Source organism: Mugil cephalus, chromosome 4 (genome assembly GCF_022458985.1).
Source record: "Mugil cephalus isolate CIBA_MC_2020 chromosome 4, CIBA_Mcephalus_1.1, whole genome shotgun sequence".
Classification (NCBI taxonomy): domain Eukaryota; kingdom Metazoa; phylum Chordata; class Actinopteri; order Mugiliformes; family Mugilidae; genus Mugil; species Mugil cephalus.
The window spans coordinates 18,309,393-18,334,079 of NC_061773.1; the positions used below are offsets into that span (position 1 = coordinate 18,309,393).

Genomic DNA, 24,687 nt, shown 5'->3' on the forward strand with positions numbered 1-24,687 from the left:
TGTCTTCATCCACCTGTAGAGTCTTATAGCCGGGCACGGACGCACTGTGGTCCGGGAATGTCCACATGCAGTAAACAATTATTAATTATTAATCGTCTTGGTCAGAAAATTAACAGTGCAAATGAATAACGTTATATTTTAAATCTCATTTCACAATTATGTAGTTTTCTAGCGCGCAATTACACATGTAAATTATATTTAAGAACTGGTTTCTGGTCTTATAGGACAGGACTTACATTCGGAAGCTGATTGATAGTTTCTGGTCTGGCAAGTTTCTGATGTGTTATACTCACACAGTCGCAAAACCCAACAAGTCCAGTTGCTTGTTTTAAACGCTTTTTTTTTATCCTTAAAGGGGAAATGAAACGTACATGTATTGGTCCTTGTACTGTGACTGTATCCAAAAAAAAAATCATTTGCTAAAGTCAAATATTAAAAAGTTGTTGATATTTTTAAGAAGTTTATTTTTTTGTCATCTCCACCTGACCTGCTCGCTAGGGAGACGCCATTTTGAAATGACGTAATCGAATATGTCACGGGGTTGGTTGGATACCTGTGAACGCAGTTGGAAATGGACGAGGATGAAATGGAAAGAGATCTTCAGCCCGGTACGAATCCTGTTGGATGCTCGTGGAAACCGAGGTCCCACTAAGAGGTGAAGAAGTAGTGAAACCGGTGGTTTGGAGAGAAGAGCGTGTTGGCAACACTACCTGGTGTCAGTGTGGCTATTGTGCAACGATGTCACTGTTTCAGGGTCTACCTGCTGGACCATTTAAATCCACGGTCTTTCCTGTATCACCACGGTGCGTACTTTCCTCGTTATATGCTGGGAGATGGATGTATTGGAAGGGGAAACACTTTCACTGAGAGATGTGCGAGCGGAAACACTGCCAACACCCCATTAGTAGTAGCTAAGCCGAACTAGCCGTAACCACACGTTAAAATGTTAAAAATAAAAGTACACGTTACATGTATATGACTAAAACAATCTATCTCCCACTATCTATCTTTCATCGTCTTTCTCAAGCTCTCTCTTCTCTCCGTCTAATGCTATGGGAATCACCACCCCCATGACGTCACGGGCCACAGTACGGCAAGATGGCGGCGCCCATGCTATAACGGCCGCCTTTTATGCTAATATGTGTCAATAGTGTTATACATTGTTGATAAGAGCGTAATTCTTCAGATGATTGCTATTATGACATGGTTAGAGTTTAAATCCTAAATCACACTGATGAGTGGACTTCGTACGGCCTTATTCAAATCTGTTACTTTGTACACATCTGTTTATTTGCCCTGATAACAACAGTCAAACTGGCCTCTGAAGTGTTGCTTGATTGACTTTTTTTCCCCCGCTGACTAGGCCTCACAGTTGGACGTTTCCAGTCGCCAGCGACAAAACCTGGGTAGACAATCATCTGCATTGTTGATAAAAAATGTGTTTAGGGGAGCGAGGTGAGGGGGCACTTCCTCACCAGCTTCACGTGCCACGTTCGGTCACACTTGAGCTCCGAAGACACAACAACAGCGGCAACAATCAACAGTCTCACCACTGAAAAGATGTGCACATTTAATCATGTGAATTTTCCAAATAATTCAAGAGGAAACTGAACATTTTGCAAATCACATTTTAAGAGCTCGGGAAAGAACACTCAGCTCAACCACCTTTTATTATACTAATAAAATATTTCACTGTTCATTAGATTCACTATGCAGTGACTTAGATGTAAATCTCAGATATAAACCCTTGAAGATGAACCCCTAAATAATGAGGATGTAGGTGCGCTTCGTCCCTGCACAACTCGAAGATCAGAACAGAAATTGCGGGAGGCATCAAATAAAGGAGATCCAGAACTTTATATATACTGTAATAAGTCAGAGAGGAGGCAAGTAGAAATCAACTTGCTTTATCTATGATTAACAAAACCACACTTGAGTCAAGCATGGAGACAATAATACCACTTATGTGTCTGTTAGGTAGGTGTACCTTTCTTCTCTATTGCGGTAAATAAAAAGAAAGGCAATTAAAAGAACTAAGTGAAAACACTTATCATGTCGACCACATGACTTAAAACGCTGGCGGAAGTAAATTTACTAGGTCTAAATGACATGTTGCTCATTATATGTTAATCGCCTGCACCAGCAATTCAACTAGCAAGATGTGACTCAAGGACAATATGTGATGTGAACTTGCTATGGTTTATGGATGATAGTAAAATGATGACCGTATTGGCAATAAAACACCCTATAACTGGTTGGCTCAAAAACAACATGGTGGTTTTTCTTTGAAATTAAACACAGGACTAAGTGTTGGACTTGTCCCAAGCACAGTGCCAGATCTCCGAGTCACATTTTGCTAACTTTAAGCCCTTAACCTGTTACCGTGCCTCTCACAATCCCCATCAAAATCACAGAGCTTGAGAGTGTGAAAATGTCTCCCATCTTTACCCTCGGTGCGACTGAGAAGACACTATTTTTTTTAAAACACAAAACTCAGGAGGTCCATTATCACATACTATAAAAATATCGGATTCTGGCCTTCTTTTAAACAATTGCACCCAATCAAAATACTGGAAAATGTTTTTGACCTTTTTTAATTATTTCTTTTCCCCCCTCAAATTGGAAACTGGGATTGCCAACCAAACTAAAATCAAGAACATCAAATCAAACTTGAAAAGTTTGATTAGACTTGGCCTTGTTATGTCCAAATTTTCAATAAGGCTTAAAGATCATTCCTTATTTCCCAACTACTATTTCCCAATTACTTGAGGCTCAAAGTGCAAGTCAACAGTCACACAATATGAAATATCTCTATTGCACTGTGATGTGGCTGCCAGAACAGCCCTCACTTACATTTTGTTTTTTTTTTAACCACTCTTTCCCAGTCTGCAAACAAAGGTTTGTGACAGTTAAAAAGCGTTTGTAAGTTAGCATATCTTACATCATCATATCAAACTCTTTATTCTTTAAATCAAAGTGTCAGTGTAATATTTTAAATAAGTTGATAATTATGAAATATGTGTGCCTGTGCAGTACGTGACACGTTAGTGCCAATGGGTCATAGGTCATATTTTTACATTTCCTAAAGAGTAACGTTCAACCATGTCTCCCCACTCCATTTGCAGGCAATTCCAGTGCAGGTTGAAGAGCGTACTGCTCTCATGTTCTGAGTTATACGGACTAATGATTTGTTATGCAATTCCTAAAACAGAAAGCAAAGAAACTGAATATTTAAACTGCCATAGGAAAAAAAAAAAAGTGCCCACACTGAACAGAAAAACAGACATGAATGAATGAAAGCATAATGTGGAACAAAAACAGGTGCAGGGCACCCCAGCACAGAGGGCACTTCTTGAGAGTCAGTTCTCTGCCTGGCGACTGTGCCTTTATTTTTCTCTTTTTTTTTTCTCTATTTTTTTCTTTTTTTTACCTTTAACATCGGTGGGTTCAGTTTGCAGAGAGCCTCCTCAAGGCCCCCGTATCACCTCCACCATTAGGTCGGTCTGCAGTGAGCAGTGGAAGATGGCAGCTTGGTTGTTTGGTTGTTTCCAAAGTCCACACTGATCCTTTTGTGACGCACTCAGAGCAGTCGCCAGCTCCTCCCCATTCTGTTCTGCAGTTTTGCCAGCAGTCAAATTAGGACTTCCGCGTGGAAGCAAATCACAGAACGGCATCAAAAATGCCACCGCCAAATTCAGATTTTCATTCCCAGCGCAGTCATCCCCCTTATTCACGAATAGCCTAACAGTACCAAATCCTTGAACCTAAAACCACCATTAAGTATTGTTACAGTTTAACCCCCTCCACTCGAGGCACGCAGTTTTTTAAGAAGTGCTGAGACACAATACGTTTTAGCACGGAGAGAAAGACAACAGTCTCCCAGTTGTCCCTTCCACAGCCAAGGCAAGGAAAGGGCATGGTGTGATAGGGTAGGCAGAAGGAAGGGGGCTGTTGGGTGGTGGCGGGAGGCTTGCCCCTGCGCGAAGCTTAGGTGAGCCGAGGGGCTCGGCTCAGCTGGCCGTGGCGCGAGCCATCAGGTCCTCCAGAGCCTTGTCCTGATCGTTGTTGTGGACCAGCAGCACCTCTTTGATGGCATCCCGCTCAAATCCCATTTCGCCAAATCTTGACATCAGCTCAAGAAACTGCAACGCCTGGGAAGTTCGGAAATAAAAACAGCAGCAACGACGTTATCCAACCTGTAGTGGTCTGTCGTCCGACGTTCTTCGGACGTTCAGTATGTGTAGTTATCTGATGAAAATGTACAAACCTTTTCCTCTGAGCACTGGTACATCTCCAAACATTCCTCCACTGCACTTGCATCAAAGCCCCGCTCACATAGACGACCATGGACAAACAGGTAGTCCAGTACCTTGGACAGACAGTAAGTAAATGTTTATTATATGTCTAGTGTGAACCCTTTAAAAAATTCACCTTATATAAATGGCAGAAGAGTAATATGGTGCTTTTAGTTTTAGGATATATAGTGAACAGTCGGGTTTAGTTACTGTCCTTAATATTTTTATTTATAATTATCAGCCAAACATCAACTGGTTCAAATCTTTTATATGACTTTACAGAACTGGTTACACCACATTTAGCAATAATTGCCCCATTGATTTTGCCATCACTGGACACTGCAATAAGTATTTAATACTAGCCGTACAGAACCTGAGCTATTGCCACAATTTCTGAGACAACAGACAGGATGATGCAAAACCTTTATTTTAATTCAAGGCTAGGTTTACAGATACAGTGTCACAGGTACAGTAAATGCGTTACGAATCCAGATTTCTGCGCACTGGGGTGAAAGGAAGCCGCACCTGCTCCACGTTCTGCCCTTGTCTTTGCATGGCTCGTAGGACACCCTCGTAGGAATAGCCCATGCCCACAAGTGTTTCCACACACTGTCGCTCGCTGGGCGTCATGCTGAGAAGGGCTCCGCCACACGGCAGGCCGGCAGTTCCCGACCCTGGGTTGGCCTAGTCAGAGATTAGTGAAAATCAAGAAGGTTTGAATTTTTGTTTTATTTATGAGCTCTTGCTAATCTTTATTGCTATACTGCAAAAAAAACTTAAAAAAGTCTCATGTAATATGCTCACCGGCTTTGGAGTGACACTCTTGTTGTAGTTGGGTGGCTCAGGGGCAACAATAACTTGGGTCTTGGGTGGCATCTGCGGGCTGCCGTTAGGTAGGTTCTGTCGAGTAGCAGGAATGTGTGCAGGGAGTGGACTGTACCTTACTGGCTCTGAGTCACAGGAATCAGAGAGCTTGGGAAAAGACAGCGAGCGGATGTTACAGGGTCGATCATCCGTGTCAAACCCCGCTCTCCCTGGATGACCGATTCTGTCCATGTCCAGCAAGGCGACCAACCCATTGGGTTTGTGAGTGAAGCCTGGTTTGGCTGAGAGGCTGGTGTTGGTGCTGGGAGGAGACGGGCTGTTTCCACGTGATGATGACCCTTGCTGAGAGGCCTCTGGCGGGGATACTGAAGGGGGAGGGGGAGGCTGAGGCTGGGGCTGGGGTTGGGGCTGGGGCTGGGGCTGGGGCTGGCTCTGGAGGATGCTCCTTAACTCCTCCTTATCGTCCAAAGTTTTGAGTTCCAACTTGTCAAAGGGGTCCTCTTCCCGCTCAAAGTCGGCTAGATTGAGGCTGTGCGGCTGAGGAGTGCTAGGCTGTGTTTTCCTGGGGCCAAGGCTTGGGGCAGGCAGTGGAGTGAGGATGGCGTTATGGCTCAGTCCTGCCAGAACAGGGTTCAGAGCTGGCGGTAGAAGGTCCTGGTCATCAGCGGCAGACCGGGATTTCCCACCGTCAATGTCCTGGGCCTGCTCCCTGCACTCTGCCTCGTGCTTGGCTGCTGCCTCTGCTGTTCTGGCCTCTGCAGCTCTGGCCTCAGCCAGTTCTGCCCCCCATTGCACACTACGCCTCTCCAGAGTAAAGTCATACTGTTGAGGCGGCAGTAAGAGGGTGACGGGCAAAGAGGGCACAGAGTAACAGAGAAAATCTTTATTTGATTAAAAATGACACATCTGAAAAAATATAGTAAACCAATAAAGGTAATCCAATGTGTCAAGCAGGTAAGATCTACACCTTGTAACTACAGAAATATCTTCTGTCATCATGCTTTAAAAGAGTAAGCATAGAGCTTTTTGTTCATGTGATTTGCATAGCTGCAGGTATGCCGCAGCTAAGACTAGTACATAATCAACATCTCCCTGGTAACTGACTCACCTGTGTGTCCGAGAGTAAAGCGCCACAGTCTGGCAGACAGAAACCAACAGGCAGCCCCACTTTGGCTGGACAGCGGAATTTATCATTTATCTTGAAGGGAACGTCTTCAAGGTAGCTGATGGGTCCTGCGCGCAAAACAAACAAAAAGCAAATTAGAATCGGGCAAGAAAACGAGACACGGCCACCAGCAAGACATTCAACGTGCACAGTTAGTTTAAAAGCCAAACAAGAATTAAAAATAAGCCCTTGCCATTGTTGTATGCATCTGTTCCAGACTTCCTCGCAGCCATTTAGAGTCTCTGAAAACAGAAATCAGTGGACGGTAAAGAGTGAGGCAAATGAGAGAAACCGCACTTGTATCACATGGTGGCGCCCCCATTCAAATGAGTTTCACCCCTTTGCCTTTGTGCATTAATGTGCTGCTCAAGTCTCATAATCCCGTTGCCGTGGCACAAAGAAAGTCTGACGTTATCAACACAGAGGAGCCACTGTTTCCAAATGTGCTTGAGGCACAACTTTGATCAGTGTGATCCTGTGTCAAACGTGCAGGGGAAAAATATGTTGGATTTGATTCATTTACGCAGCTTATTTGTTGGTTAGAAGTACTTACGATATCAAAAGGGCTCGGTCTTAAACAAACACTGAATCAACTGGCTCACTGACACAGTATAATATTTCAGCTACAACGGTGAAAACCAACACCCAACTCCACAGCTCTTTTACTTTTGTTATCTCTTTAGCATTAGTAAAACCCCGGTGTCTCCGGTAGTAGACCGATGCATCAATGAAACTTTACAGTCTCCCCGTAGTTATTAGTTTATAGTAACGTTATATAAACTAATCCAACACGAGTTGCTCTTCTCCGTAACCATCGTAACGATCCCATACGTACCTAAGTTTTAAGTAGAGACAGGTAGCGTTTAATATTGTAGATGTGTTGCGCTGTAGATCAAGTTGCCCGGGTCCAGGTGGATAGGTGGGTCAAACGCGATAAAAACGAAATGATAACGAAATGGACGACAATAAAGGTACCTTATCGCATTATAGGGCGAGTTAATGTTAAAGTGGACTACTTTTAAGGCTTCCAGCTGCCACGTATGGCTAAAAAAAGTGCATAGGAGCCTTTTATGTATTCATTTCCTAGTGTCACTTAAGTTATAACAGCCTTAGCCATAAGCTAAGCTATCACTGCCTAGTTACTCCTATGACACATACGTCGGGTCCGGTATTAGTTTAGCTGATATTATAGGAATATAACGGCCGGACTAACGTATACACCGACAAAACAACCAACCGATACCGGCTAATGGTCTTGGGGGAATGCCACTGTTCGTGCTAATACGCTTAGCATCGCGAGTGGCCTGGTGGTTCACGTTATGTGGCTGGATAACGACAGACTTCTGCCTCCGCCGCCGCCGCCGCCACCGCCCCGAAATAAACCAGAGCTCACACCCAAACACAGCCCCCTCTCACCAGTATCTGCTCCGTCCTGTCCGTTCAAAATCCAAACGACGTCTCACTTCGGCGGCACTCCAATTTACACTGGACGAGTCCGGACGAGTTTTATTTATACTGAAACCTCTTTCCTGCTGCAACGTAGGTCGCCATCTTGATTTGTCAAGCTCCCTTCACTGGTTCCTGTCTGACGTCACCCGCATGCCTGACGTCAGATCGCGTCATTTCAGTGAGTTGTTGTTGTAAATTATTATGAAGCTGGGCGATTTTCTTTTTCAATTGACACCTCTTGTTCATTTTGTAATCACGGAATTGAAACTGTCCCCCATATGTTTTTTTTTTTTGAAATGTTCTGTATCCAAACCATTCTGGGCAGGTTTGGATTCACACTTCTTTCAAACTCTTAATATGACCCACTCATTCATTTTGAAACACATTATCTTTTATGTTAGGTTAATCAGCTCTGTATTATCGCCACGGGGGCAATTATCTATCTATGCAGCCAGTGGTAAAACAAGCACAAGACAGTCGCATACAGAGCATTACATGCAAGATTGTCACTGGACTAGTTTATTTACTAGTCCAGTGACAAGTGATAAATTCATACTCAAAAAGAGGGATACAAGAGATTAAAAAAATACAAAAAAGATTCAACAATATATACATTAAATAATGATTAACCTCTTATAATTCCAGTATTTTTAAAAGAAGAAAAAAGAGCAAAGGAAGCAATAAAAACTATAAAACCCAGCGTCGTTTTCCGTAAGAAGGTTCCCTAAAATTTATAATAAGCACTCTATGCTAAATTCTTTACCCACAAATAAAAGTTTTCAAAATCACTTTTTGGAATTAAGAATGCTTCTTATATCCTCAAAACGTGTAAAAAATAAGAAAATGAAAAAACTGCTGTGTTAATAGAATACCCTCTTTCTTGAATCCTCTTAGTATCATCGCCCCATCCCTTTCTCTCCTTTGTCCTTATTTTTACCTTCTGTACTTTGAACTGATTTTGTTTCACAATATTCATAATGCACAGGACAAAATGTTACGATCCCTTGTGCCATGATCTGTATGTTTGTATGTGTATGTGTATATGTATATATTTTATGTTTGTGCTCCAAATATAATGTGAAAAACCTAGGTGTACATGTTTATTGACACTAATTTGAACGACGTTAAATGAAAGCGGGTACCAGGTTTGATAAATAGTACATAATCAACATCTGTGTGTCCAAGAATGAAGCAGACAGAAACCAACAGGCATCTCCACTTTGGCTGAATGTATCATTTATCTTGAAGGGAACATCATCATAGTAGCTCAAATGTTTTCAGGATTCAAGATAATTTTTATTATTATTGTTAGAAGGGGGGTTGAGTGAGGATGTTAATTTAGGGAGGGAGTGCCTGAGGAAAGAAGCTATTCAGCTTCTTGGATGTTCTACAGATGATGCTTGTGTATCTAAGGAGAAGGTTTGATGGGAGGGATGACGGGGGTCTTTAATGATGGACATGGGTTTATGGATGCAGCGCTGCTTGTATAATTCCACCAAGCAGGGGGGCTGTCTTCGCCTTTGTGCATTAATGTGCTGCTCAAGTCACATAATCCTGTTACTTGGACATGCCATGGCCACGTAACAGGATGATTTTGATTTTGTGAATGCTATATTAACTGGAAAGATACTCAGGCAGTTCAGTCTACTTCAAACAGACTAACCAAACCTTATTATCTCAATTGATCCTTGAAACAGATGTCACGAGAAAAATCATAGATCACTTTCAGACACTAGGCGTCCAACAACTCTAAAACTAGTAGTGAAGTGAACTAAATATCGTGATCTATAAATGATAAACTACGGTCAAGGTGATTGGCACGTCTAATCTACCAGATAAGGAGGCCACTAAAGCAAAGGTGATGAACATCGAATGTGTCCACTGATGGCAAATGAGTCACCTTTTTCACAAACTGTGTCTGGGTGCGTCATTCACAATTAATCACAATTAATTCACAATTAATCATTCATCAATTAGACATTCAAGAAGACAAATACAACCTACTTACAACAACTAGCCAAATACATTGTCTATTTTAACACATATGTGTCAGTGTATATGGAGAGTATGGGGAAACAGGAAGCTTTTTGCATCTTTTTGTTAATTATATAATCATGAAATAATAATAATCTGTGTAGGACGTACTGTATAATCCAAGCAGCAACAAAGTCTAGATACATAAAATAAACAGTAACACTAGTGGAACAAATCAAATCAAAATCAAATCAAATTATTTATAAAGCACATTTAAAAACAACCAAGGTTGACCAAAGCGCTGCACAATTCAGTGATCACAAATAACAAGGTGCAGAACAAAATAATGACTGGCACACCCAGGAAAATCAAGAAAACAAAGGACTTCTCATATGCAAAGCTCCACTAAACCCTTCATGAAGGTTATGGTATTCAGCATTAGTTTAAAATAAGCTGCTTTCTGATTAAACTGTTTTCATTTTGAAGGCTGCGGTTTGTAGGACTGTAAGATTGTATTGCATTGTGCCAACATTTCAGCATTTGTATTATTTTTGACAAACCTATTTAGTAAGTGGGCTACGTGAAAATACAGCGTTTGATTCAGTTTAACAGCAACACAAGGTACATCGTTCAAAATGTTCATACAGCTGGATTATTACCTCTCTTGAATAAGGGGGCAAAGAGAAACGCAACGCAAATTCGATGTTAACATCTTTGAAGCTCTACTAGAACTAAATCCCCGACAAGTTTGAAATTGTCTCAAAGTTTGACTTTGACATAGAAAAAGAAAACGTTTGAATGTGGACTGCTTTAATAGAATGAACTTGTTTTTCACTAGTATCCCTAATGTTTTGGCCAGTGAGTACATGCAAAGGGAAGCGTCCACAGACATGTCATGTTGCCATATTTTCTTTTTTTTTTCAGCAGCGGGTACGCGCACGTTACGTCAATCCGCACGCTCTTTACGTTCCGCAGACACGCGCAATGATAGCCGGAAGCATCGATGGGAGGAAAATAAAAATCGATTAAATCCAGTATATTTCGCTAGTGTAGACCTCTCACTTAGTGTCCTTTTCGCGACCACAGCCTCGAATTTATCTGCCTTTTACACTGCAACTGAGCTGGAGGGGACGGTAGAGAGCAGGAAATCAGCTCCTTTTGAACGAAGTTGCTCGGTAGGGGTTTAGCTGACGTGTGGAGAAGTTGAGACAGCCAGAGAGCAGATAAACAAATATAAACAAGCAGGGATCAGCTGAGCGCCTGTCCGAACCGAACCAGCAGCACGAAGAGATGTCAGGGAGAGCGAAGTTCCTCCTTTGAGCCCAAGAATGATCCGCAGGAGACCGTGACTCACACTGATACTTGCTCCATGTCAACTGTCAACACTGGCACACAAAGAATTTCGGAAACACAACACGAGGACCAGCCATAGGCTTTAGCAGAAAACCCACTGCTCCTGTCACTGTCTCTTTGTCAAGGCATAGCCACGTTAGCATGGACAACCAATGAGTTTACCTTCCAGGTTGCAGCTGTAGCGAAACGAAAACACATTACAGTGCAAGGAGACGGAGGTAAACACTTTTTTGTTAACTTTGCCTTTTGCCCATAAGGGGCCTGCGAACTAAACCACAGTAAAGCTAGCTTGGCAGGCCACATATCCTGTTTGTGTTTGAATTTTTTTCTGTGGCCTTCAGGACTGTTATCTAATCACGTTTGCTACTTATTTTTTTTCCCCTCCTAGCGTTTTCTTCAAAGTCTAATGTCAACAAAAACAAAGCTAAAAAATGTTGGAGGTGTTGGCTGTGGAAGTCAAGTGCATTTAAATTTCAGTGGAATCCTGGTGATAACACGATGCTCATTTATTTTTTTGCTGTTTTCCATTTCTTATCTCTCGCTGGTGTCAGAAGTGGAATTAACATGGCCCACCAGGCAACCCCAAGTTCCCAGAAGGCCCTGATGATGGAGCTGAAGTCCCTGCAGGAGCAGCCGGTGGAAGGTTTCCGCATCACTCTGGTGGAGGAGTCTGACCTCTACAACTGGGAAGTGGCCATCTTCGGCCCCCCAAACACCCTGTATGAAGGAGGCTACTTTAAGGTGGGACAAACGCTTCAAATGTATGTATGTAGTCAGAAAAGTCAGACCGGGACATCATGTATACTCAACATTCATGAAGCCGTTATAGACTCAGTAGCAGAAGATTAAGATTACAGAGTGTATATACTGTTTATACACACACAGACAATATACAACGATCAGGCATAAAATTATGACCACTGACAAAAGAGGTAAATATCACTGACCGTTTTGTGACAATTCAATGTTCTCCTGGGAAAGTTTTGGATGTTATGGATGTTACTTAGACATACCTAGACCTAGACAGGACCAGACAGCCCTAATCAAATCAAACTTTATTTAAAAAACAACAACAAACACATAGAATCAAAATAAAGGAAACCCATCCCCGTTTATACAGACAAATATTAGCCCAGTCATGCATACATGCGCACAAACACATATGCACACACACACAAAAAAAAACAAACAAAAAAAACATGAACAACAGCACGAGGTGTTGACCTGGCCTTCAAATTCACTAAATCCCAAACTGATCAAGTATCTGTGGGATGATCCAGAGGTCAACCCATAGGACCCAAAGTTCCCCACTAACAACATTCTGTTGACAGACACCACAGGAAACCCTCAGAAGACCCATGTCCATTTTCTGATGAGTCACAACTGTTAAGGAGGCGCAAGGGAGACCTACACCATATTCCTCATAAATAAGATATATAGGAGAGTGCTGCAATTCTGAAAACAAAGAGGTTCTTCCCTCTGTTTATAGACGTGGTCCTTTCAACAATGCCTCGACTGTACTGGCTCACCTCCGCTGGTCTAAAACGTGTAGGCAGCCATTTCCACATTTTATTAAATTTCTGTCACGTCCCCCTGACCCTCCATTCTCCTTGCCCAGCCTTCACCCTCCTCTCCGTACCACGGCTGTGCATCAGATTGCTATTTTTAGCCACGAGACTGATATAAATGGCACCGCCGAGGAACTAAGAGAGATGGGCACAATTAGATTCTTCTTACTTCCTTTCATTTTCCTTCTTCCCATCTTTTATGTTACTTATTACTTACTTGTACACACTTCTTAGAAAATGCGGCGCAGTGGGAACCCTCTTTCAAGTCAGGGTCATCACAGGACACAGTGCCATCAGAATGTGATGGCGCTGTGCCCTGTGATGACAGAAAATAAAAAAAACACAGCAGTTATCGCTGTAGACTGTGCTCGTTGTTAGGTATTATTGATTTAGTGTATTTTTGCCTTTACAATGTCGATTATTGTCAAGTTAAAGTCAAATTAGGTTAATTTATTTTCCTTTTAATTACCATAATATGAGAAACCTCAGTAAAAAAAGAGAAAAGAAGGGACACCTTGCTCTCTCCTCGTGAGTTATAGTTCACTCTGGGCACATTTCCAATCTATTGTATGACTAACAAACTCATTTTTTTGGTATTTTCAAAATTCCCATTTCACCTAACCTGCGTGATCTAAAAAGAGATACATAACACATTGCCTGCCAACACTTTCAAGTGCAACATCTTCTTGCTGTAAGGCAACTGGCACTTTACCCCTGAACCGCTGTGACACCCACATAATTACATTAATAAATGACCTGTAGAGTTTGGCGTAATAGAGAGAAATGCTCGGCTCATACTTCAGTGCGAGTGCAATGAAAACTGTGTGGAATTGACTGGCTGTGTAACTGTGTATCTGCCACGAGCCCTGCATGGCTCCCGTGAAGCAGTAGGGTAAACAACATACCATGCATAGTCATGCATTACAGACAGGGACAAGATGCCTTGGTAATATTTTTTCCATTAACATAAGATGCTTGGCTTGACTTGACTTGACTTGACTTGGAAATCAAAAGATGACGCGTGAAATAAAAGCAGCAGTAGCCAAGCACGTGCATTTTATCGTTTCGCAGAAGTGGCTGTGTTGTGACGAGTGCCTCCGCTTTCAAGCGAGGCAAAGTATGTTAATTAATGGGCTGAACCGCCGGGCTGGAACGAGCCAAAATAAAAAATGTATACGAAAAACCTTCCGGAGCAAACCTTAAGGGGCAGATGAGACCTAAGCGATGGAGAGAGAGACAGGAAGCGCCCGTGAAACACAGAGATGTGTCCGTGTCGTAACCTGGCCTTGTTTTTCTGGAAGCGGCCCACTCATTTTCATTGATGGTGGAAACAGATGACGGCAGCAGTGGAACAAATTCAAAAGTGTACACACGCGTTTTGTCTGGCCGCGCACAAAGCAATTCCTCACCCTGCTGCAACTTTTGTCAGTGACAGAAACTGGAAGGTGTTGCTAAGACAGTCGCCACGTAGCCTTACATCTCCTGAAAAGGAGACTGACAATAGAGGACCTTTATCACAAGCCACTGCTGAATGAAACTAGTCTGAAGGTTAGGAGGGAAGAAAATGAAGTTAAAATTTTTAACTTGTTAAAATTTAAACGAATGTTTTCTGAAAATAAATACAATTTTGAGGCTCCCTCCAGTGTAACGTGACATATGTGTTTTTCATGTCCCACAGCTGCAGTAGTTTACTAGCTGTGGAGTAGTGATAGTCCTATCTGACGGGCAAGCAGCAGAGTGGTGTTACACACACACACACCCTAGCCCCCAAGCCTTTCACCTAGATAATTACGCAATAGCGAAAGAAAACCCACAAGTAGAAGACCTTACCGTTATGTCACCTAAAGCACAGCACTTTAAAACAAATTTGACATAACAAACATGATGTTAGCTGCCTCATATTGTGAATGTGTGTGTGACTGAATGTAAGATTGTGCACTTTGTTGCCTGCGTTATTTTAAATGCAGGTTGACTTGAACATTGAGCAGAATCCAGTTTGTAATGTTGTGTCGGAAGGAAGCAACTAAATGCAGCTTGCTTCTTTTTTTGTCTGCCCTGCACATGCACACACACAAACCTACTTAAATGGGGGTGTCAATGGAGTGTATTGACTGTGAACCTCTGTTTGCTCTTCTAGGCTCACATCAAGTTTCCAGTCGACTACCCGTACTCACCACCAACCTTTCGCTTCCTCACCAAGATGTGGCACCCGAACATCTATGAGGTAAAACCTTTGCTGATGTTCTGTTAGGAGTTTATATAGTTGTAGAAATTGATGAAGTAGTCATTAAGTCATTACTCATAAAGACATCTTTATGCTTAAATGGTATCACTGTGTCCTTTTTTTTTTTTCTCTGACCAGAACGGAGATGTGTGCATCTCCATCCTGCACCCTCCTGTCGATGACCCTCAGAGTGGGGAGCTGCCCTCTGAAAGGTGGAACCCCACCCAGAATGTCAGGTAACTTTTAAACACAATTAGCATCAATGCCAAGTAGAGGTCGACCAATATGGATTTTTTTAGGGCTGATACCAATACCATAACAAATCAGCTTTGGCTGATACACGCTGCCGATTTGCCTGAGCCGATAAAAATGACACAATGATAACAAATGTTACAAGTCTCAATTTAGCCAAAAACATAAACATTTATTGAACTCAAGGAATGCTCTTACGCATACAAAATAATAAATAAACAGGTAAAAAGAGGTAGAGCACAAGCAGGGGCGATTGTAGGGTCAGAGAGCTGCTGGAGTCTGCTTTGGCCCGTGGTCCTTCTCAGACAAGTATGTTTAGCTTACAGACAGTGTTGGTCTTACACCTTGACTTTAACATCAACACATATTCCTACCAATAGCTTGACAACAGCACAACAGCTCCAATCTGAACTATGGACAGTGGTTGATTGACAACCTACACTATTCGTTTGCCAGAGAGACAAAAAAAAAACGTCAGCAAGCAAACTACCACTTCACAACAACAGTAAAAGTTAGGGATGTTGCTAATGACTGTAAGGCTTTGTGGCTGAGTGATAAAGTAAATAGATCTTTGTTTGGTAACCATTTTTGTTTACCTTTTTTTAAAATAGATAAATAGCCAAAAGAAAAGGTTATTTAGTTATGTATAAACTTATTTTTAGGGGTGCTCGACACACCTATGAGTACAGGCATTTTCCAGATCCAGCTGTCTGCACTCTGCTGGTGGGGGAGGGGCAATGTATGGGCTGCATGGTCCGCAGTGCCTCCAGCAGCACAGAGCTGCCTTTGGATGTGCCTGTCTGTAAATCTTCCTGGGGGGGGGGGGGAATATATATATACGAATCAGCGAACACACCCATGTATCGGTCGATACCAATACCAGTAAAAAGTCAATATTGGCCCAGTCGATCTCTAATACCAAGTACACAAACCTTCAGCTTGTTCATCTGGTTGTTCGGACAGAATACACCCAGGAGGACGCAGTGTATACCTACTTGAACCAAGTCAGTTTACACATTTGAGCATCTGGACCGCACTTAATGAGAAGGGAACTTACCAAGCGAGTGTCAATGTTTGCATAAGAATCTGTCTTGATCAGCACTACTACAAGCCTGAAAAAAGACTGACTTTGATCTGGAAGTTGGCGGTGCTAGCTGGGGTTGAATCCGACAGGTTTGAACACGGAAAACCTCTGAAGTTGTGGAGTGAAAAACAGGAGAGTTTTTTTTCCCTCTCCATTGAAGGGAGCAGCTTGAGGCAAAATTAGCTTAAAAGTAACAAGCCATACGCCCAGATATCAAACTGTATGTGGTTCGGTTGCATCGTGTGTGTGATGTAGATGCCGAGTCAAGAAGTGAAGACAATGAGGAAGAATGTGTGTTGCTCCAAACCTGTGGTGTACTCATACACACACATATGCAAATGGCATATAACAGTCAACTGATGCTGTGTCTTCTTACAACAAAGCTGCTGTGATTGGTCGCTGCACTATCCAAAGTGAAATGTTGTTTTTTTCTTCACACCAATGCCCAGATCTGAAGAAATAAAAAAAAAAAGGATAAAAATAACACTCAGTAGATATATGATATACGGAAACAGGAAGTATCACAGTTTTTTTTTGTTAGACTAAAGTATGGCGTAGAAGCTGTTTTCCTTTTGTAAAATATGGAAACATTTACATTAAAAAAATAAATACTGAGAAATATTTAAAATATACAAAATTATAAAATTATAAAAATAGCAGCAGTAAAATGTAAAACATGTATTGCACAAGATTCGAGACAGATGGAAGAGGGCTGGGACTAAATAAGTTTTACTTCCCCCCACTCCTTTTCAGATATATTGCATGTTTCTTTCTTCTATTTTTTTTTTATCCCTTTCTGAAAAATAAATAATCAATCGATCAAAAAAACACACCCTATAATGAAATCCAAATTACACAGTGTTGAGATAATGTGCCGAGCCCGTGCTGCCTTTGAGAATTCAAGCTTATGAACTTTTCTCGTCACCCGCGTTCAGCTTTTCTTTCGTTTGACGTCAGGATCTGACGCTGAAGTGTCCTCACTTTTCTGTGCTGTTGTTTCCCGACCAGGACCATCCTGCTCAGCGTGATCTCTCTGCTCAATGAGCCCAACACCTTCTCCCCGGCCAACGTGGACGCCTCCGTCATGTTTCGCAAATGGCGGGACAGCAAAGGCAAAGACAAGGAGTACGCAGAGATCATCAGGTAATTCACGGGACGATTATTTTGTGCGTGCAGACGCAAACCGCGGCGACTCTGACGCTGTCGGGGCAACAAACGCTGACTTGAACGTTTGCGTCCGCAGGAAGCAGGTGATGTCAACGGCGGCGGAGGCCGAGCGCGACGGCGTCAAGGTGCCGACCACGTTGGCGGAGTACTGCGTCCAGACCAGGGTTCCCTCTCAGGACAGCAGCTCGGACCTCCTCTACGACGACCTGTACGACGACGACATGGAGGAGGAGGACGAGGAGGACGATGAGAGCGAGATGGAGTCTGTAGGCGAGGCCGGGGCGATCAGCGCTTTGGAGGACGACGGGATGTCCACCAGACGTTACGACAACCAGGATGACTCTGGCAATGAAGATTCGTGATAGTCTGGATGATGACTCCTCCCTGCCAACTCCCCCACTCTTCTCCCTCCTTTTTTTTTTTCCATGTCTGTTGAGTGCGTGTTTGTGTGTGTGTGCGCGCGCGAGCGTGTTTGTGTGTGTGTGTGTGCGCCTGTGTATACACATACAGTGGGGTCAAAAGTCTACTGCCAAAAACATTTCATCATTTATTAAACAAATACAAGTGTTTGGTCAAGTAATAGTTCTCAGATGCTGTTACATAACTCTTCAGCAAAGGTTTGTCAGAATTTGGGGATTCCACCGTTTGCCTTAATTACAGCTTGCACTCTGTCCCGCATTAAATGTTTTGCAGAGTTTGAGGGTGTTTAACTTTTTCCCGAGAGCATTGTTGACGTTAAAGGACCAGCGTGTAGGATTTGGTACAAAGGTCCCCGGTCACTGGGCCGTGAGGAAAATACAGAAATTGGTTAAAAATCTCTGGATAATAAACATACAACTATTTGTGCGGTAATCGCACTGAGCCTAGCATGATCTGGCTGCAGCTCCCTCTCATCACCAGAGTCACTTGGGATGAGGGGGAGGGTTAGCGACACTTAGCAAAGCTCTTTTAACCGTGTAACTGCTTCACGTTGTTAAACTGTCTTTAAGTTGACAGTTTCAAAGCTGAAACGAAGGCGGCAGCTTCGCGTGTTGTTTTCCCCGAGAAATTCTTTCCCCTCAAGCTCATTTTGACTCGATTGTCCAATGTCCGTGAACTGAAAAGTTGGTTCGAGTTAAATCTCTCTGAGAAGCAGTTTAACAATTGAGGATGCAACTGAACACCCCTCAGTCACCTTTTCTTTTTTAAGCAACATGCTCCAAAATAGCATTGTGTAAAACCGCAATGTTTAGACACACATGTAGACACGTTATGTAGCTATTAATTTGGTGTAAAACTATGTGGCATGGTTCTGTGTACTGTTTTGTACGGAATTGTTGTAGTGTTTGGTTTCTCACTCTGAGCTCCTGTAGAAACATGGCCGAACAACATGCCTGTGTAGATATACGAAAGAGCAGCAGTTTTCAGTTAGAGGTGGACTATCCACTACTGGAAACAACGAATGAACGCCACCAAATCTTGCGCGCTGGTCCTTTAAGTTCCATGTTACGAATTCATCCTCCTCTCTTGCAGCGAGTTGAACCAGAAATGCTTCTGAAGACTAAAGCAGCATCTCTCTGCTGTGGTCTGCACGCAGTTAATCACGTTCAAGTTACAGACTTCACACAAAGGAAACGTCCCCACGCTTGAATATTTATATCGCTGTGTTAGGCTGTTTGTTAATTTGCCGTTTCGTTACTCTCTCACGCGACCAATTCCTCACGTGCGGTGACGCAAGTTGGTTTGCAGCTCAGACGTTAACCACTTTCATTGCTCGAGTCTTCGGCACTGAAACGTCAGTATTGTTCGGTCCATGCTCAGGCATCGGACTTTAAATGGGTCTTTTTTTTTTTTTTTTTTTAAACTATTACAGCCAGAGTTGGCTTGATATCTGGTATGAAGCCCCACTTTTGTCTTGCGGTGATATTTATGCTTTGGTATTTACATGGTACTGGTTTGGATGTCAACAACAACTTTGGTTTTAATCTTACGCAGCCTGCAATTTGCAGCCCTCAAGTAAACAATGTGGCTCCGGAATAGTTTTACAAATTCGCCCAATAGCACTGGTTCTGATGTTGAGGCATGACTCAAAACTTTGCTCTGCAATGAGCGTAATAATAGATAGATAACAAGTTGTCCGAGTTTACATGTTTTAATGTGCACATTATCCCTTTTTGTGATGTGCACTACCCAAAGATAAGACTACACTTCTCAGTTCTGAATCATGTATTCTTTATTTAAAAAAAAAAAACAACACAAACGTGTTGGTTTTGATAAATGATGAAAACTAATAGTCGCTGTGGTGGCCTCTTGAACCCCACTGTAGTGGGTCAGCTCCTTGTCCGGCTGGCCCACGTCACGTTGTTTGGTTTGGTGTCGGAAGAAGTTGCCGCTATCCAGTGTGTCTTCCCTCGTTGCTGTTTTTCTATGTGTGTTTGTTGGTTGGTCGTTTGGTTGGTTGACGCTCCGTCCTCCTCCACTCGCCGCCCGTTGTGTTTTCCCGGGGCGGCCCAGACGACCTGGCTGGTGCGCCCTCGGCTGTTTGGCTCATCATCCGGTCGATGAGCCGGGCCGGCTCGTCCTGTCGCGGTCGTGTGTCCTATGGCGGAACGTTTCAGTCCCTCGCGCCTGTCTGTTCTACTTTGATGCAATGCGACTTAAACTTGCAAACGCGGGCGCCGCCGTGACCGCGCACCCTCGGCCTCGAGTGGCTCGGGTGTACCGTCGGCGGTTTCCCGTCACATCTTCGCCCTCACGATCTTCTCCGAAAGCCTCACTTGATAAAGGGTGAATAAGGTTAAAAGCTTCTCTCGTGGCACCTCCTGCACCTCTCTCTGCCTCTTAAACCTCAGGGCCTCAACAGACTTTCACTGAGAGAGGAAAAAACAGAATCTTAAGACACAATCTGCTCCTCACCTCTGTCTCCTTATCTTGATTTCTCTATTACTGGGTGTTGAAGTCTCCGATCCCACTGCTAGAATTTACACATGGCTGTTGGTCCTGTTTGCTGTCCTTCTAAGCTGTTTTTTTTTCTTCTTTTTCTTTTTGATAGGCAGGAGACAAGTAAAAAAAACAACAAAATATATCTGTAGGGAGTTCCCCCTGGAGGCGGCAGTGCTCTCATTATGTTAAAAATGTTTTTGATGTTCAACTTGTCCCTTAATGCAGCTCGGTGAAAATTGGACGTCGTTACTGTGCTGCACCACATCCAGAATCTGTTTATCGACAGGGACAAAAAAAAAAAAATCAACATGCAGCTTAGATACACACTTGCATTTGAATAATTATGACACTGATTGCCTGTTATCTGTGTGTGTGTGTGTGTGTGTGTGTGTGTGTGTACGCGTGTGTGTGCATTTACATTGGCTATGATGTCAGGGTTTTCCTTGTTTCTGTGGAATCGATGCAGACTTCTCTCACGCGTTCGCCCAAATGACCCCTTTGGATTTTGTCTAATTAAGAAAACATTGAGCGCGTCGGCACTGTGCTCAAGCGCCGCTTCGAGAGGCCTGAATCGACCGAGGACTCGACTGATTAAAGAAACAAACGAATAAACGCCCGCTGAGTATTAAGAAGACATGATGTGACTAACATTACTTGCACTGCAACAAGTAAAACCACACATTTTGAGCTACGTTTCACGAACCTGTCGCGCGGTTCAAGAAAACGCAGCACTTGGGCGCCCCCGCGACTCCAATGGATGGATCCAATGCCAAGGAAAACCAAGTACAGCCCCACAAATGTCCATTTTAAAGACTACGGAGCGGTGGATGCGCGCAGCGGCACAGTGACGCTGTTCGAACAGAACTCTCTACGAGAACCCTTTTGGATTTTAATGTGAAGCCAAAGGAGGAGGAACCGTTTTCTCCTGGACCTGAGCTCTGGAGGGTCACGGGACAGACTGAACTTTCGCTGAGGACGGGGAGGTGACACCCACTCCCCGGAACCGGACCTTTAATGTATTTGATATTATGGCACAAGAGGAGGCGGATGGTTGCCAGAGATTCTGAACTTTTCTTGATGTGGTCCCCGTTTTTTGCCCATCCATCCCCTCACAGCGTAGAGAAGATCAGTAGTAAGCACTGAAAAGTACCGATCTCAAAAATGTCTGCTGATGGTGTAGTTGAACATTTTGAAAGCAGTGAGTGTCCGTCCATTAAATATGGGACTACTTATTTGAACATTGAGACTGGAAACAGGGTAACGTGTAGCTTGGCAGCAGTAACGAAATCCACCTACGAGAACCTTTTTAAAGACCCCTAATTGACACATTATACCCATAAAAACATTGACTGTATATAGATGGACAAACCCTCTGTGATTTCACACACGGGGTTCCTAGAGCGCAGTTTCGAAGCTCATAGTCATCTCGGTATTGCCTGTCTCTACTTAATCTAATCAATGCTCTGTGAGAGCTCCCCCCGTCACTCATAGTGGCCACATCTTTATTATTATTTTTTTTTTTTGCATATCTTTAAGCCTTGATATAATTTTTAACAGAATTCAAACAACCTCCCCCCTTACAGGTGGTCTGTAGTGGCTCCTGGGACCTGATCAATCTCCAGCAAAGATCCAATCGAATCGTTCGGGCAGGCTTTATGCGGCGATAGGCGGAAGAGTAACGGCGACGTAGTCAGTGATGTCACCTGAGCACCGTGGAGCTGAATTCATTCACAATAAAATAGCTCTCATTGGTCACAGGAATATCCATTTGCATGCAGAGGGTCATTTTTTCCCCCTCTGTAACGCGGCCAATAATGTAATAAAATGGTGAGAATTGTGCGGCGTCACCACGGCCAGAAATGGTTCATTTTCTGGCCTCTAGAGTTTGCCGCCGAATCTGAATGTGAAAACAACACCGTGCGACATTTACCCGTTTTATGTTCTGAGACACATTTTGACCCGTAATGACTTTAAAGTGTCCTTTTTTTTTTTTTTCGACGGAACCAGGCTCGTTGTTTTCCTGCTTCAGAACCTTCGCGCTGAGTTAAGCTGTAGCAGTAGCTCCGTATTTAGCAGTTCAACCCAGTGTTCTCATCCAAGTTAGTCGCAAACGAATAAGTATATTCACTGAAATGTCCAACTATTGCTTTAAAGTTTTCGCTTCCCGGCCTGAATCCATATTATCGTTTCGCTAGAACAATGTGTAGGGTTAGCGTAGCCCTCATGATAGGAATTTGATGATAAAGCTCTTTAAATTAAATGTAAATGCCTTGTTATTATGAGGACGGGCGGTGAGAGCCATCAACTTTTATTTAGAAAAAAAACAAAAAAACTCAACCTAAGAAATGATTCACTATGAGGAGGCAGCAGTCTAAGACGTTAGGATGTTATTCCATAAGCACTGTTACATACAACAACTGAATGAAAATCATTTAAGTTCATTTAATCCGTGTGAGCGTGTGAGCATGTGTGTGCACTAGTGTGTATTTTTCTTTTTTCCAAGTGTGTGCCGACACTTTGAACCCCCCCCCACCCGTACCTCCCCCCCAAGGCCTTGGCGTGGTCACACACTTAACGGACCGACCTGTCCGCTGCGCTACCACGACGTGTCTGCACCTATCTATGTTAACGCTGTCCTTGCTGGTTTCATTGTTGATTTTCTTTTCCTTTATTTGTTTTTTTCCCCCTCCCCCGCCTTCAACATTTTGTGTTTGTGAGGATGCAAATGTCACTCATAAAGTTTCTATTGTTAAAGAAAAAAACAAGACGTCGTTGGGTCCGTTTGTGGCTTTGGTGTCTGTCGTTCGGGGCCGCGTGTCGCGGGCGACGGGAAGCACGGGAGCTGGCGAGCGACGTGCAAAATGCGGGAAAATGTTGTGGTTGAGTTGGAAGGTCATTCAAAATAAAACGGTGTGTCATTGAAGCCTGCTAAAAGCTTGTTTGGAGACACTGATTGCTGGTTACGGCTGCAGGCTTGTGCGGTCTTAAACGTTTTTCAGGCCAAGGACCCCAAACTGATGCAGAGATTAATTAGGGTCCCCCTACCTACTATATGTGTTCTATATTAAACTTGGCCTAGTGCTATTCATAAATATACATTATTGTTATCATTTATTCGATATTACGCTATTTAAATAATACACAGGTTCCAATATTTAGTTTTTATATTTCAAACATGTGAAACATAAGGTGGCATAAACATACCTGGCTATATATAACTGACAGATAAGAAAATCATTGACAGATTCAAGTTATAACCTTAAGCTAAATGTAGCAGTGACAGTGAATCATTAGGACATTTTGGCCTCAGTAGTTGGCTGATGGGAGTGAGCTGGACTATTTGTAAGCTTCTCTTCTGCTAATGTTGCAGCGTGCTCTGGGGTGGAAAAGTAAAGAAAATGTATATATATATATATAAAAAATATATCTAATCAGCCAAGGATTTTAAGACCCCTGATATAACGATATTTCATACCCTATTACAAGGTGACATAAAATTAACACGTTGCACAGTAAAAGTGTGATCATAAAGGTCATTTCCAAACTATTGGTTACCCCGCACCGTTATTGCAGACTCCGCCAGGCATGAAATCAACCGTCGCTCCCGGCCGTGTCTCGTGAAATTGAAATGACACGTACGGGTCACTCCGGGAACTTTCGCTGACCTCCACTTACATGTTCCCGTGTGTCTTTGGTGGTGAAACGTCCCTGTTAATTGGTGTGGGGCGACTGAAGTGATTCCATTCTGCTTTATGAGCTGAAAGAGCACATTTGTTTCATTTAATGACTTTTATTTCATCGTTCCATCGGAGGCAGAGGCTGTTAACGTGATCCTGCGGCACGATGTCCAGAGCGGATCGTGTAAACGGTGCATACGGTGATGTGACAGTGCCCGGAGAGGACACTCCAGGTGTAGCATTGAATTCCACTTGAATTTTCACAATCACTTTGGGATTTTCTCAGAGATAGAATGTGAGATCACGGTTGCGGTTCTGTCTCAAATGACCCTGTCCTCATCCCGATGTGTTCTCAAAGCACAAAGTTTAACTACACAACAGATCCATTCATCCGAAACGTCTCAGGAGTCCACAGTCCGTTTTACGACAAGGCCCGTTTGCAAAAGGTTTCATTACAAATATGGTTATGGTAATGTTTTCCATAATTCAAACGCTTTCACAGTGTAATAAAACTATATCTATTACTTTCTTTTTAATTTCTGGTCAGCGACCACTTTGAAAAAGTTAAAGCTGAATCTCATTTAATGTGGCTTCTTAGAGCTGAACTCGTATGTCAGGTATGATGCACTGCTACAGCCGTGGGACTCTGAGCCTATGAAAACATAAACATGCAGCTATGCAAACGCATGTTTTTGTCCCCACCCTGTGGCAGACTTTACAGCAATTTATTAT

The 24,687-nt window shown here is 43.0% G+C and overlaps 2 protein-coding genes across 2 annotated transcripts; one reads left to right on the plus strand and one right to left on the minus strand.

Annotated features, from left to right (window-relative positions):
- Positions 1 to 1,553: 1,553 nt before the first annotated feature.
- On the minus strand, positions 1,554 to 7,874 carry ubap1 (ubiquitin associated protein 1). The gene is made up of 7 exons (XM_047582258.1): positions 7,702 to 7,874; positions 6,479 to 6,527; positions 6,229 to 6,353; positions 5,100 to 5,942; positions 4,821 to 4,979; positions 4,268 to 4,369; positions 1,554 to 4,151 (listed from the first exon to the last, which is right to left on the minus strand). The coding sequence occupies exons 2-7, from the start codon at positions 6,516 to 6,518 to the stop codon at positions 4,011 to 4,013; spliced, it is 1,410 nt and encodes a 469-aa protein (XP_047438214.1). The 5' UTR covers positions 6,519 to 6,527; positions 7,702 to 7,874; the 3' UTR covers positions 1,554 to 4,010.
- A 2,806-nt stretch (positions 7,875 to 10,680) lies between these two features.
- Positions 10,681 to 23,043, plus strand: ube2r2 (ubiquitin-conjugating enzyme E2R 2). Its single transcript, XM_047582259.1, has 6 exons — positions 10,681 to 11,279; positions 11,613 to 11,802; positions 14,767 to 14,853; positions 14,992 to 15,089; positions 17,198 to 17,332; positions 17,433 to 23,043. The coding sequence occupies exons 2-6, from the start codon at positions 11,626 to 11,628 to the stop codon at positions 17,716 to 17,718; spliced, it is 783 nt and encodes a 260-aa protein (XP_047438215.1). The 5' UTR covers positions 10,681 to 11,279; positions 11,613 to 11,625; the 3' UTR covers positions 17,719 to 23,043.
- The last annotated feature ends 1,644 nt before the right edge of the window (positions 23,044 to 24,687 follow it).

Coding starts and splice junctions, on each gene's coding strand:
- ubap1 (XM_047582258.1), bottom strand. CDS start 6,518: ATGGCTGCGAGGAAGTCTGGAACAGATGCATACAACAATG. Junction 5,943..6,228: donor CTTTACTCTCGGACACACAG/GTGAGTCAGTTA, acceptor CCGCCTCAACAG/TATGACTTTACTCTGGAGAG. Junction 4,370..4,820: donor AAGGGCAGAACGTGGAGCAG/GTGCGGCTTCCT, acceptor TGTCTGTCCAAG/GTACTGGACTACCTGTTTGT.
- ube2r2 (XM_047582259.1), top strand. CDS start 11,626: ATGGCCCACCAGGCAACCCCAAGTTCCCAGAAGGCCCTGATGATGGAG. Junction 14,854..14,991: donor GGCACCCGAACATCTATGAG/GTAAAACCTTTG, acceptor TTCTCTGACCAG/AACGGAGATGTGTGCATCTC. Junction 15,090..17,197: donor AACCCCACCCAGAATGTCAG/GTAACTTTTAAA, acceptor TTTCCCGACCAG/GACCATCCTGCTCAGCGTGA.